We start from the raw sequence: 14,911 nt of genomic DNA, 5'->3' as shown, positions 1-14,911 counted from the left end.
TAATTTAGCTCAAGGGTATCCCAAACATACCTCAGAATAGGCAGTCCAGGACTATCCTCTACGATCCCAACATTTTGCTGCTCTCCCAGAGCAGGCAGCCCAGGATCACCCTCTTGGGACCTGACACCTTGGTTTTATAAAAAGCCTCAGGTATATTTTGTCTAATGTTTAATTTTCTCTTCCACTGAGCATGAAAAACTACATGTGTACAGTGGGCAGAGGTAAAACGGCTTATACCTGCCTCTATGGCCTAAGCTTTCCCTACAGATCTTGCTTACCTTTCTGGGTTGGGAAAGGCACACAAGACAACAGGGAATGATCCACATAACCATTAACTACTTGATCACTTGGTTAAAATGAATGTTGTGCAAACTGGAGGCATCCCACTTGGAGGCATCTCTAAGGCTACTACATCATCGAGGCAATCCTCATGTCATTGCAGAATATCATGGCAGTTAGCCCAGCAGGATTCCCCAAAGCCCTTCTTTTTTCCATGCTCTCTAGGATACCAGACTTGTGCATTTGAGCTTTTTTTTTTTTCTCATATGTGTTTTTTAAATACCAAGTACAGTGTTCCAAGGCTAACTTACAAAATGTCAACTGAAACCAAATTTCCAGGATGCGAATATTAATCTCCCTTCATTTTCATAGAGACACGCAGGGGCTGTGGTTTTAAGCACTTGGCTTCCATGTCCTGACTTCTCAACCTACTGATAACTGAACCATTTTAAAATAAGGTAGTGTTAGCACTTCAAAGTGTGTGTTCATAACCTATGGCCTGCCTTTTGCCCAAGGCTTCGTTTATCTGATAGGGTCCAGTCACTAGATTTCCTATACCTTGAGTCTGAAGTGTTACAATTTGTTTTCTTTCCTGGGTGAAGATAAAGCAGTGATCTTACCACCATTTTTCATCTCAGCTTTCTTTCTCTTAGCTTTTTCTTACCTGTAAAAGACATGGGGCGAATTCATCAGTCTTTATAGTCTGGCAAAAATATACTGGTGGGCACTTAAAGTCCATGACAGTTTGGATACAGATTTTCTCTTATACAGTTTTTGAAAAAAATTAAGTTGAAGAGAAAACATGATTAAATGGGTCTGAAATGTGTAAAGCCCTGAGAGTGACCTTTGGAAATAGCATACTTGTCGTCTGTAGATTAGACTTCACATCTCATTACAAGAAAGTAAAGAGAAGGTGTGATTTAATTGCAGTCACGTTTATTTGCAGATTCTATACACACTTTCTAGGTAATCAAACTTTTCCAACACATTTTTTGAGAGGGGTTCACAATGAAACTGTCACTGTTTTTACTAAAAATAAATACAAGACTTAAAGTGTTGCACAGCTCTAAAATATACAAAGGCTTGGATTTAATGTAAACTTTGAAAACATTTTACAAAAGAAACCATATTTGCAACAATTTAAAAAGTTTATATTTACAAATATTACAAAAATACAAAATGGATGCAAGTCCATAAACCATTGTCTTTTCTGCCAGCATGAACTGGTGCTAGTACCAAAATAGTTACACTGTAACCTTCTTAATTTTTTTTTTTAATTCTTTAAGTCATAACCTACAGTATTTCTCTATCTGCCACCATTGCAGCAAATGCACTCAATCACTGACCTTTGGCAAAAGCAAACATATGCTTTATTTGCTACAACTATCCCATGCCCTCTATGCTGCCACAACAACAATAACAAAACCAAACCAAAACAAACAAAAAAAAAGGAACAAAGGAGAAAAGGGAAAAATGTGGGTTTTTTTCAGAACACAGCTGTATAACTTAAGAAATCATTTTCATAACATCAGTGCAAGCAACAGAACAGCAGGTTGAAATGACGGTTCAGCAGTTACCTCATGCTCGAACTGTACTCTGTCTCAAGAGGTGAGTGATGTTCCCTTTGCTCTATGGCTTGTCCTCTGTGCCTTAGTGGCATTCCTGCAATGCTACAGGGATCCCCGCCATTCATCTTCCTCTGACTCCCACATTTGTTATGACTCTTTTCTTCTTAGTAGATTTAGAATCTCTCTATTTGATTTCAGTCTGCTAAATGTAAACTAGGAAATTAAGCAAAAGAAGGCTATGTTTTAATGGGATTGTTCTGTGTCCATTTTGTATGTGAAATATTGCCTCACCATTCTAGCAAAAGAAAAAAATTACTGTATATATCTATTTTTGATCTCTATTAAATTATTGATTGGTAAAAAAGTAATATCATCAAAGTCAATTTAGCTGTATTCTCTATACAGTTGTGAAAGACTGTTAAAACTCATGACTATTAAACATATTATAAAAGTGCTCCTGGTAAAATTTTAATGGAAAATGACTGAAGATGAAAAACTTAGGATTTTGTGCCCAGTATCTAAACTTTCTTTATTCATATTCTCCAGAAAGTGGTTTGTTATATGCTGAACATTTCCTCTTAAAACATTCTCATTCATTCACTTCCCTTGTATTCAGACTTATCTTCTTAACTAAGCTACTGTGATTAGCCTTTTGTTTCCAAAACCTTGCTCCCATTACCTTCTGAAAAACTGTTTTAGATGATTTTGCAGCCCTTCAACTGATGGACCACCCCTCATCCCAACACATGTACCACATGCATCATGACTCTACCTCACCACACGAATGCAACCAGGCTACACAGGAGGACAGTGGGAAAACCTGAATAATATGTCTTGTGGTAAGCACTAGACAAAATCAGATGTGAACCTTCTGGGGAATAATTTGAGATTTGTTAAACTGTTCCGATTTGCTTTGATTATTTAAAATTGTAACAGTTTTAGGTAGAACCTTCCTCTTTAAAACATGCTCTGCCCACTTTTAAAAACTCTCAGCTTTATGCATTACATGATTAAAAGAAAACTCAGTAAAAACTGAATTAACACATCCCGCTTCCCTATTATTTACTTATGCTTAAGCTTTTAGCTGATTTCTTTAGTACCAAAGTATGCTCTTTCTGCCATTCTATTTGACCTGTCCTACTGCACACCTCATTCCTCCGCTCACTATTTTCTCTGCACTAGCCTTTCCTCTATTCCAAACCATATCCTACGGCAACCAACACCAACTGCATCAGTTTTGGATAAAGAGAGCCTTGTCCTCCGAGTATCATGGACGGGGCTACATCAACGGAAATTATGGTGGCCCAAAGGAGGATCAGGCCTGTTGGTTTTATTCTATTTAAAAATTAAAAGTATAAAGCGACTCACAGGTTTTTGTGGTTTTAAGATGAGAATATTCAAGTAACTTCAAGTAATTCAGCTTTTATCTCCCTGCCCTCATTTGTATCAAAGCAGCTACTTTTTGATTTATCTCCTTTCCCACCCCACCCGAGTCCCCCACCCTGTTCTGTGTTTCTGGTAAACCCAGACAAGATCCTTACTGTACGTGGCTGGCACAATGAACCGGAGCTTTCCTCTTCCCAGCTCAGCAATGAATATAAATAATGCATACAACATACCTATTTCCCAGCTACGTTTTCACAGTGTCATTTTTGTAAATATTTAGGTAGCATGAATCTCATCAGCACAAAGAGAAAGCTTCACTGAAAACTCATTGCAGATATTTGCTGGTAAATCAAAAGCGCTTCTTGCATGCTTACAATTTATTTGTTTCCATTACGAACCAGAAACTAATCGGGTTTAAAGATTATAGTTACCAGGTTATGACTGTGGTATGTATCCCAATAGCCTAATAGGAAAATGAAAGTTAAGTACTGTTTTCTCTCACATCTATCCTCTCTGAAGCGATCCCTGCAACAATAAAGGCCCAGGGGGAGGCTGTGGGATGGGACCCTTTGGGACTTTGCATCAGACACAGCTTTGTTCTGTCAGAAACACACTCGTCTTCCCCACCAATCCTCATGGTAACCTTCCCAGCTGCACTTTCCAGTTAGCTTCTTTGGAGCTGCCTTAGAAAGACAAATGGTTACTTTAATCCCCTCACAGTCAGCCTTTTCATTTCCTTAGCTAAGGTGGAGAATTCCCCCTTTCCATTGCTCAATGTCATCCTTCAGGCCGGTCACACTGAAAGTGGTTATTGGTGGCCATGTGGATTTTTTATGTTTGATATGAAATGGTATTCACAGAATACAGTTATTACATTTGAATTCTTTTGTCTTCTATAAACAAAGTTGTTACGCAGTAAATTGTTTGCCACGTCCACTTTTTGATTATTTACAAATTTTTATCAAAAATACGATATTTACATATGTTTTGTTAGTTTCTTCTAAATTTTGTTCCAGCTCATTTTAGTGTAGAAAAATACCAATTCTCAAGAGCATTTTCTTTTTTTTTTTTTTTTTCTTCCTAGGGAAGCACTACAGTGAGGGATTTGTATCTTATGGGCAGCTTCTGGAATAAAAAAAACACCCAAAGTCACCTTTAACTCTATGGAAAGTGTATAGCCTTGAAATCTACAGTGGCAATGGAAATGAGAGTGTGATAAACCAAATGAAGCCAAAAGAAAACAGAACAGACATAGCATATCTTCCTCCTTTTAGAAAGTGTAATGTAATAAATAGCTACAGCTGTAGTCCTCATTTTCCCAGCGTCTTACGAATGCAAACACATCTAAGCATTGATACTGCCCTGCAATTTTTTTACTTTTTCTTCTTTTTCTTCTTTTTTTTTTTTTTTTCTTTTTTTTTTCTTTTTGATTGCTACAGCATTGGCCTCTTATGTTGACATCCTTACAGAGCCCAGGTGGTGTTGGCAGCCTGGCACCCACGCAGCCTATGTTGAGCTCTGAGAAGACCGATCATCGTGGGGGCTGCCATCCGAGTTCTCCGTCTCTCCTTCTGAGATGGCCTGCATGGGTGTGTTGTACAGCCTGCAGCGCACGCTGTACCGGCTGCTGCTGGCTGCTGGAGGCGCCCGCGACCGCCCCACTCTCGACGACGCCGACATGGGAAAGTTCTTGGAGGAGAATCCTTCCGTGTTAACCCTGGGGGAGCAAGGGGACAGTGGGGACAATGCATCGGGGCTCGTCACAGGAGGAGACTCTTCCATGCTTTGAAGGGCATCTGCCATCAGCTCTCCGGGAGACTTGGGCAAAATAGGACTTTTCAGAATTTCCGTGGCGGACATCCTGTAACTGGAATCAGATCGACTGCCCTTTTTAAGGAGCAGTAGTTTAAACTCCTCATTGGATGTGTTGGACTTTTTGGCATTCCTGTATATGAGCCCGGGGGACCTCTGACTGCTAATGGGAGCGCCCACGCTGCTGGCTGGTGGCATGTTGGTGGTGGGCAGCGTGCTGCTGGTGAGAGACTGACTGCTGGTCCCAGATGAAGCTCTCAGTCTGTTTCTTACAGAAAGGTCTCCAGAATCCTTTCTCCCAAGAACTTTCCTTTTTGATCTGTAAAAACACAAAGGGTAACTTACATATATTATCTCTGTAGGATAAAACTTAGTGCTGGTTTGGAGTTTTATAGATTGACTGCTCTTTCTTATTAGCTAGAGTTCTCACAATGCCTCTGTCAAATACCAAAGGCTAGCGGTGACTGATGGCACTTTAAGCTGTGGTAGCTCTTGTGTAATGGGTGAGACACTGAGCCACAGAGTCCCTCTCAACATCACCCAAAACAATGTATGCACAACCAGCTCTGTGTAAAGACAACAATGCCTACAGAGTCTTAGGTAATAGTAAGACTCAGCGTAACCTATTCAATATCAGAAATCTTTAATTTCAGTTGTGATCACAAATTTCAGCTGACTACTAAATACTCTAAAATATTCTAAATTGAAATACTCTAAATTCTAGAACTGAAGAGATGCCTTCTCATCATTCTCGCTTCAACAACTCACACACCAGAATAGAGCTGGTAGACTGGTGGACAGAAGGCAGGAACCACTGCCAGTAGTTTGAACACATGGATATTTGTTAGATAGAATGGCCCGATGTTGTCATCTGTGAAGTATATACTGTGAACTATGCCATTAAGATACCCAGACATCACTTCACACCATAATAAAGCATCTTTTAAAAGCTGCCTTTTAGAAAACTAAAATGAGTTAACTAAAGAAGGCAGTTTCAGGACAAGACTTAAGCATGGAATAACCATCCTGTAACTGTTGTTAGTGGGCAACTGTGCAGGGATGCATGTTACCATTTCTGTTGCTGCAAGGTTAGGTCACCTGTGAATGACTGCAAACAGATCCTCAGTAGTGCGGGGTTTGTTTGGAGACACAAAGACATCCTCAGCATCAGCCTGTGACTCCTCGCTCAGTGGAGACATGATGGACTCATCGCTTGGAGAAGACTCTTAAACAAGGAAAGAAGCCGTGCTATGAGTCAGACCCCAATGCACTTTGCAACAGCACTGCCAGCGCAAGGCACCAGCTCTATTCACAGCCCAGTGGCTGATAACACCATACAGACCTTACACTCTAATCTAAACATGGTGAATGTTGCATATTGGAGCCCATAAAAGAGGGCACTGCGAGGCACTGACCATGGGATCTCCCATTTACTGCACAGCTGTGATACTAAGGCTCCTCTGTACCCACAGCCAATGCTCCTCCCTTTTCTCTTTTCAGCTGAAATGCAGCACAAGGGAGGAAATAAATATCAAAGAAAAAAAGTCTGAATACATTGAAAAGGTGTAAATATCTTTGAGTTGGCTGGCCAGCTAACAGACCGGGAGGGAGGGCTCTGTGCTTAAACCCACAGAGATAAGCTGATGTGCAACTTCAGCCTGCTCTAACTCCACAACTAGTCACATCCAAAGCTGCATGATACAGAAGAAGTTCACAACTAACCTTTCAGTGAAGGTTCGTCTGTGCTGCCCACTGTCTCGTCTGCCCTGCTGTCATCAGAGGCACTTTTGGTTGTGATACCTGATGCGATACCATTTTCCTGCTTGCTACCCACTTCGCCTAGTGAATTAACTGCTGCCACCTCTGCTTCACAGCCGATGTTCCCAGGCACATTGTGGCTTACATCGGGTTGGTGCTTAAACTGATAGCTGATGGTTGGTCCCTCAGCCTGAGCTGGACTTTCACCCACAGGCCCAGCTTCCAGCCTCTCCTCACTGCCTGTGGAGAGCTCTTGCTGAGCCTGCACTTGCTGAAGGTCGCACACTGTTTCTGGTCCCTGAATGGATTTCTTTGCTTCATCATCACCTGTGGGGACAGCTGAACCCTTCTGAAACCCATCCACGGAGATGGCACATGTCCGATTTAGAGAGCTTTCTGGTAAGCATTCGGCAGCCAGGTGTGTTTGGTCCTTTCCAGGTTCAATTTCAACCAGACTCACACTTGCTGAAGTTACAGCTTCTCGCTCAGAGCTATTCTGCCCACCAAAAGAGGAACTTTTCTCTAAAGGCGGCTTTCCAGGGCCTGCTTCTGCTGGGGAAGTGTCAATGTACAGCATTATGGCCTCATCCGTAGAGTACTGGCGCGATACTGGTTTCTTAGCTAGAAGCGGCCTCATTTTGCCTGGCGAAACATCGGTCGCCGTCAAGGCAGTCTCCTGTATGCACAGCAGGTCAGAGGTGCTGCCTTTATGTTTCACTCCTTCAGGCTTGTTGACTGCCCGGAGGTGGACAGACTTGAGAACGGAGGGGGTGATGGCGAGGGCGGAGGGAGGGCTGGGCTGCAGGGCTTCCCCGACTGTGCTCTGCTTGCTGTGGCTGAAGGTATGCAGCTGGTGCCTGTGAGCGAAGGGCTTGCTCAAGACATTGTGAAGAGCACTTAGGTCGAGGTGAGTAGGAGGTATAATTGGAAGTTCAAGGTCTTTGCTCACCGAGGCAGCGCTGTCTTTTGAGAGTGGCTGCTGCAGTGATGACTTCCTCTCTGGTACTTTTGGCTTCCGCTTGCTCCCCCCTGGAGACAAGGGTCCTGAAAAGAAAGCTGTTGGAAAAGAAGAGGTGGGCGTCTCTGACTGGCTGGAGTACCCACTGGAGGGCGAGGCTAACCCTGCCAGCTTCTCGGGAGAGGCCAGCTTAAACTCATTATCAACAGAGGGGAGGGATGGGGTAGTAGCTCGTGACCCAGACTGAGATGTCTGGGATTCGGAGCTCTCTGGTGACTTGATGCACTCTATGACTGTAGTACCCGTAGCAGTGCTTGAATTGGACAAGGACCTGTAAGGATCACTGGATTTCAAGTCATTCAGAAGCCAGAGGTCTGCATAGTGAGGTTGTTCAGCACCTTCATCTTTAAAGGAGGGGATATCGGTGGTGTCAAATGAAGCGTCCTTTAACCCACCATCAGCCTGGTTTGCCCAGGTAAGCTCCTGCTTGGCTGGCAGGTTGGGGCCTTCCACTCGGGAAGGTTTGTTTGAAAATTCAAGGGGCAGCTTCATCTCCCTGGCAGTGTGAGAGACGTGCTGTCCACCACCGATCTTTGGTTCTTTCTTGTCAGGAAGGTCGGTGCTGCCTTCTGATTTCCTCAAAGACGAGCTGCGTTTTGGTGGGGCTGGCTTTGCCTTTGGTTTCTTCAGTGAGATGCTCTGCCGTCCCTGCCTTCTGTGGCTCATGCACTCCTGCCAGGTGCAGTCAGCCAGGCTGGAAGTCACGCTCCCGGTCTGGCCACTCTCGGAGCCTGGGGCTGCATAGTTGCAAATATAGCTTTTATTACCCTTGAGACCGCAGTCAAAGTGCATGGAGGTATAGTATCCTTCAGTATCCACAGAAAAGTGTGAGCTAGTGTCTGCCTTGTCAGAGGGGGTCTTTTCGAGGAAGCTGTCATAGGTGGCCATGCTGGTGAAGCTGGGGCATCCCAGGCTGTCTGCCTTTGGACGCTCAGGACTGAAGTCCTGGCGACAGGAGGCGTCGTGGTGATGGTGCAGGTAGTTCCACTCACTGTCACTCGTGTTGCTGTTGTTGGGGTCATCCAGTAAATCTGCCACAGTGGAAGTGAAGGAGCTCGCCCTGTGGCCCCTGACCTTGTCTGCATGGTCACCAAACTGCTCTGTGAAGACACTGGAGTCCTCGTTGGCATTGGGAGCGGTGTTGAGCGAGAGCTCTGAGTCACAGTGCGAAGAGCCTGTTAGTGGAGGAGAGGCAGCAGGAGGAATGGTTTCAGATGTCTGTGAGGGACACGTGGAGCTGCTCCCGCTCCAGTTGCCACTGGAGGACTGGTGGTCATCTTTCTGGTCCATGTGGCTGCTGAGCAGGACTCCTGCTGTGGAGATGGAATGAATTGGGCTCCCAAAGGTGTCCGAGTTGGACGAAATCTCACAACTGCCTGAATCGACCATCCTTGACAGCCGCGATCTCCCCCTCTCACCAATGCTGTGTTCGGGGCTGTGCAGGAGCTGAGGACAAGTTAAACCGAGGGGCTGGCACTCCTGTGAACCCTGCTTGATCAAGACCTCCTTTCCCTTTTTTGGGATCCTCTCCTGACCATCTAGGAAGTGCTCCGCTTCGTACCCTCCACTCTTGGTAGTGGCATCCTGATGGCCCTCACTGGCCCGGGCTCCCTCGCGAGGAAGGCTCCGTGAGCGGATGCGGTTGCTTACAGCCGCAGCAAAGACCGCGTCCCCGTTGTCTGCCAGCACCAAGATGTTGCCGGCAGAGTGGGAAAGGGAGGCAACAACGCTCTGCCCCCTCTGGGCACGGATCCGTCTCCGAGAGGGAGCAGCTATTAGGATTTCTTCCGTCTGGCACTCCGAGTCCCGGGTCCCCGACCTCCTGTTGCTGGAGCCGGAGAAGTCTGGGTTTGTGTGCACAATCACATTGCGCTCTCTCGCCACCGGTGACTCGTCTGAATCTAGGACACATGGAAAGCCGTGTGAGTGGGAGAGAGTTGCACATTTCCTGGCATGAGACAACCCGCAGAGCAACCCAAGAAGCATTATCTGCTGTATTCTTTATTTTTTTAATCTTGCTGAGCATTGGACCAAATTTAAGTTGGCTATAAAGGTATATAAGGCAGACCTCATGCCAGTGAGGTAGGGAAATTCTCCTAGTCCTGCAATGTGATCTCTGTTCTCCTATTTCTGCAATGTGATCTCCTGTGGAGCTGAGCTTGCTGTGGTAAATATTAAGATAAATACTAGGTTTTCAGTTTTTGTCACTCTGTTTCAATTAGTTGGAGACAGTTTTCAGGAGTGACTGCTGGACAAAACACTCCATGAGCTTCTAAATATAATTCTTTTTTTGACTACCTGTCTGTTCAGAACTTCTATTATCTACTTCTTTACTACCAAAAATATTTGCAAGGCAACAGGTTCTTTCTTTCACAGATTCTCTGTTTCCTTATTCCCTATGATAATCACATTCCTTTTCCTTCCAATGAAGTTTCATGGCAATGGGCCGAGATACCAGAGCCATCTTCAGGTGTACGTGAACATTAAGAAATAAAAATCCCGTTAATTTCATTTTGGGTTAATAACAATTTTACACAGAATTTGTCCTCAAGAAAGTTGCTCCTAATTTACCTGTGACAAAAAGTGAGGTAAGTCGATAGATTTCAGGTAAATATTCTTGGTAATAAAGAATAAAAAGAAGGAATCAAGGTGTGTGATAAATAAAATAAAGGTTTAGCAAAGCTCCCCTAGGGTACCAGCAGCTGTTTCTAAGGCGGATATCCAGCCGCTCATCTGAGTTATCCAGCTGTTGTGACAGCTCATCACCACTTTGCTGAGCAACATCTGTCAGTTCTTTACCTTAAGCTCCCCTCACGCAAGAAAAAACTTTCACTTAATCTAGTTACTTTTTATGCACATAACTATGGGTTCATAACAGAAATAAAATGAAAAAAAAAAAAAAGAACTGATTAACATTTACACAATAAGAGCTGAACACGTACATCTATATTACTCAGTAAGGCCCCTGGTCCTTCAAGGCCATATGGAGTAATATAGCTTTGCTTACTGTAGTAAATCAAAAAAACAAAACGTCATTCCCAAACTCCAGAAGCATTTACAATTGAAAGGTTTCATTTCTTTGGAAGGCTAGCTACCAGCTTATATCCCTGCAATTTAAGTTGGTTAGAAAGCTATCTACGGAAGATTTGTATTTATACTACACCTATTTCTTGTTGCACTCTTCTGGGGATGCCAGAGATGGTTTTCCTCCTCCTCAACTTTCGTCTCCGCTGTAGTACAGATTGTGAATGAACAAGAGAGCAGCGTATACTAGCCTCTCTGTCAAAACCAACTCCTGCAACCCATAAATAGGTCTCATTAGCCTTTAGAAATAGTAAACAAATTTTCATGGCTGGAACACAGTGGAGGTATGTGAGCTTGGATTAAGCCTGTGAATAAACATAAGGGAGCCCTTATGTAGCTCTTATGTAAATTATATCACAGTATATCACAGTTTTACATCTAATTCCAGCTCCCCCTCAGCAGCCTGGTCTGCCAAAAATAACAGAAGGCATGAAAAGAAAAAGAAAAGGAAAAGAAAAGAAAATCAGGAAGGCAAATAGAGTTGAGAGCTCTTGGTAACAGGGCATCTTTCTTATAGCTATTTATCCATCTGTCATAGGGACAATGACAGTAACTTGTCTGCAAAGCATTATCTATTCAGCTATTGCCTGACTTACTTTAGCAACTAAGCATAAGAAGACATTTTAAGGTTATAATGCCATATTGCAGTAATTGGGTGCTTCTTAGGAGACCAATATGCCAAGGGGGCTAACATTTCAAAAAGGAAGGAGACAGCTAAAATGGGGCCAAGTCACCGTGCAAGTTTAGAGAGCATTTTCTGTAACAATGACACATGGCCAAGAGTGACATTAACAGGGAGCTACTATTTCTTTACATCAGTAAGTGTGCTGATTTTCATATGTGCTCAGCACGTAGCAGGAGTCCACTCAGGGAATCAGGTCATGCAATCAAGATCCTCAGTTTAGATTTAGAAGCCCAAGTTCACAAGCACATTGGTTTATGACCACATAAACCAATGTGCATAGAATAGGTGAGAATACCTTGTTTTCTTTATGTTTCCATGGCATTAGCATGGGAAAGCATCTTTCACTTTGTTTTTTACACTGTGTTGTCAGAATAGAGTTAAAAGGAGGATGACCAGAAGACCAGTGCCCATCTGCACTGGCTTTTTGCACAAGCATACATTCACTCATGCTCTCTAAAGTTGACACGGGACAGGTTGGAAAAAATGTGCCAGGTCCATAAAAACACTAACATAAGGATTGCTGGTACAGTGGTTTGTAATCTTAAGAAAAACAAACAAACTAAACCAAACCAAAGGAAAATAAAATTCCTGATAAGAAGCTCTATTTTAATAGCGTATAATTATAGAAAACATAATTATACACAGACATACACATACATATTACATTACGTAACAATGTAAAACATTAAAAAGTAACTTTCTTGTAAAAGTTCTTCTTGAAATCTACTACAGTGAAATAGAGGCTTCAGACAGATGTCCTGTAACCACCAATGCCCCTGGAATAAGCAGAGGAAGAACTTTCTTTAATATGGAACAAAGGTGCTATAAACTCCAACAACAATCATTTTTTAAAAAGTGAACATTTCTCAGGGTTGGGAAAAGCTTAAAAAACAAAAACAGAGAACTGAAAGCAAACTCTTTGAAACAAAAAATCAATCAGCATCATTGCTGGTTTTCCAGCAACTGTGAATTAGCCGAACATGCTCTGTGCGCCAGATGCACGGGGGTCATCTCCGAGAGGAAAGTGGAAGAGGATGTATCCTCCCCGTGATGCATACAAATTATTCCCATTAGTGCTAATGAGAATGATACACATAAACATCCAGAAGATTACATACCATTCTTGATCTGTAAAACTGATCAGTGGAAATTTGGTTCCAATGTATGGCAGGTTGAGTCTAGGCAAAAATGGCTATTACTGGAAAAGTTAACATTGGTCCCAGACCTAACTCTCCTTTGACTGCATTAGGTGATATTAGCCTTCTTAGAACACCTACACCCATTAGGGTCCTATACCGAATCTAGAAAGAGCATCATTTTAACAACAGCTTTACCTCATGGAAATATGCCACAATATCTATGAATTTCCATGGGGATTTGCAGTAGCAGTGCCCAATTTGCAACCTTGACCCTCTGAGTCCCAACCTCCGGCCGGCAGGGTCTATGCAGGCAGTTCTGCTGGCCAGCTGCCTGTCCTCCTGTGGGGCCCTGACTGGCCAGAAGCACCATCCCGGTGACAGGGACACCCACTCCTGGCTGCCATCTCCCCAGGCTAGCAGAGCTGGTGGCACTGCAGTGTCAGCTTCGCTGCTGGGGCAGAGGAGAACCAGGACTGTGTTGCTGTCACTGGGAGGATTCATGCAGCTGACAGTGGAGCAGATGGGGACTTGTCACCATGATGCTGTAAGACAGATGTGCTGCAAGTCCAAAAGCCCAGAGTCCCTTGGCTGGGGGCTGAAGTTGGACTGTGGGCATACAGCCCTCCCCAGCACCATGGTGAATCCTACAGCCTGTCTTGCAGGAAGCTTGGTGCACTGCTGATAGACACAGGAAAGAATAATTGGATGTGAGGGGCTGTGACCTTTCCCCAGCCTCTCAGTTACTGGCAAAATAGAATTAAATACAAATATTTTCTCTGGGGAATGAATGCTAACTGAAAGGTCCCTACTTTTTTTCTGATTGTTTATATTGAAGTCTATAACTGTGGAAGTTGTTCCACTTTATGCTCTTACATTAATCAAAAATTGGTACTTGGAAATATTATTGAGGAAAACTCAGATCAACTTTATGTTTACCATAGCCCTCTGGAATGAGAGAAAGAGAAAAAGAGAAAGAGAAAAACATCCTGATTTTTGATTCTGGAAATAAATCATCTATCACATTTAATAAGTAATATACCTACTGCTTCTATGAACAAGTTCTCCTTCAAGTAAATCTAGTCACTTGTATCCAAATGTTATAGAAATAAAAGAAAATGCCATTACTATACCTTCAGCATAGCTGCATGTAAAGAGATCTCAGAGCGATGGTTTGCATGCTACACATTCATGCCTCGCATGTTTAAAGCACTGCAAATAGTAGCCTACATTCTCTAGTTTCTCTTCTCCTGCTACACATGATAATCATATGATTAATTTTGGTGGTGTTCTGCATTATTTCAGTCAGCTACATTCAAAAAGTTATTTGAGGTCTTAGTAAATACAGACTGTAGGTTATATACACAACAAAAGTACATTGTTTATGCAGAGAACCCGGGGTTATGTTACACTATATAACATGACTCTGAAAATATGGGCCAAATTAATCCTAGATGCAGCTTCAGCAACTCCAGCAGTCACGCATAAGGGATGAAATTTGCCCACTGTCTTCCAGAAACTAAATCATCAAGCTAGGGTCTTTGCCCCCAGACTGCACAATCCCGTGACTTCAAATAAATTAAACAAAATAAGTACTTGACCTCCCTTGAACCATGCAATAAATACAAAAAGAAATAGAAGAGATTTGTACCAGTGACATTGATGGGGATAATGCAAGAAGAAATCACTTGGGCATCTTGTTTCATTTTCTCCTCTGGAGTTGGGAGAGGTAGTGCTTTACTCCAATTGGTTTGTTTATCCAGTGTAGAAGGGATATTATGTATTGGATTTTTCGGCCTCTGCCCTAACATGACATCTGTATCTTCGTCCTCTGGTGGATGGGACTGCAAATGAATACATTCAAAATCAGTGTCTCCCACTCAGGCACACAAGGCTAAGTTTGAAACAAAGCAGATACACAGATCAGAAATCAATTACAGGGATGCAGGAAGGAATTATTCTAGCTAAGTCACACAGCACCAGCTATTCTCCAATGGAAACTTAACATCCTGCTAGTAGGAGAAAAATACGTCAACATACTGGAACTCAGCACATTTTCAGTGACATTTAGAGGCCATCTCCTCTGTCAGAAGGGGCACATACTGCATTCCCGGGTAGCTGTTGCAAGTGTGCCCTCAGTTACCATCAGCCTTAGACACATGTGGGCCCTCATTTGCATCTGCAA

The 14,911-nt window shown here is 43.1% G+C and overlaps 1 protein-coding gene across 5 annotated transcripts in view; it reads right to left on the bottom strand.

Annotated features, from left to right (window-relative positions):
• Positions 1-1,198: 1,198 nt before the first annotated feature.
• The window catches only part of NHS (NHS actin remodeling regulator), a 260,319-nt gene continuing 246,606 nt past the window's right edge, over positions 1,199-14,911 (bottom strand). For all 5 annotated transcript variants that reach the window (XM_027898564.1, XM_027898565.1, XM_027898566.1 and 2 more), the window contains 5 exons: positions 14,378-14,570; positions 10,985-11,116; positions 6,768-9,722; positions 6,144-6,270; positions 1,199-5,364 (listed from right to left, as the gene is read on the bottom strand). In XM_027898564.1, coding sequence (XP_027754365.1) covers positions 4,740-5,364; positions 6,144-6,270; positions 6,768-9,722; positions 10,985-11,116; positions 14,378-14,570 — 4,032 coding nt within the window. In that variant the 3' untranslated portion in view covers positions 1,199-4,739. The remainder of the gene's footprint in view (positions 5,365-6,143; positions 6,271-6,767; positions 9,723-10,984; positions 11,117-14,377; positions 14,571-14,911) is intronic.

Source organism: Empidonax traillii, unplaced genomic scaffold (assembly GCF_003031625.1).
Source record: "Empidonax traillii isolate 1590-97213 ecotype Southwest subspecies unplaced genomic scaffold, ASM303162v1 scaffold605:size788243, whole genome shotgun sequence".
NCBI classification, from domain to species: domain Eukaryota; kingdom Metazoa; phylum Chordata; class Aves; order Passeriformes; family Tyrannidae; genus Empidonax; species Empidonax traillii.
Note: the sequence above shows the minus strand (reverse complement) of the source record. Positions and strands in the feature narration are given on the sequence as shown.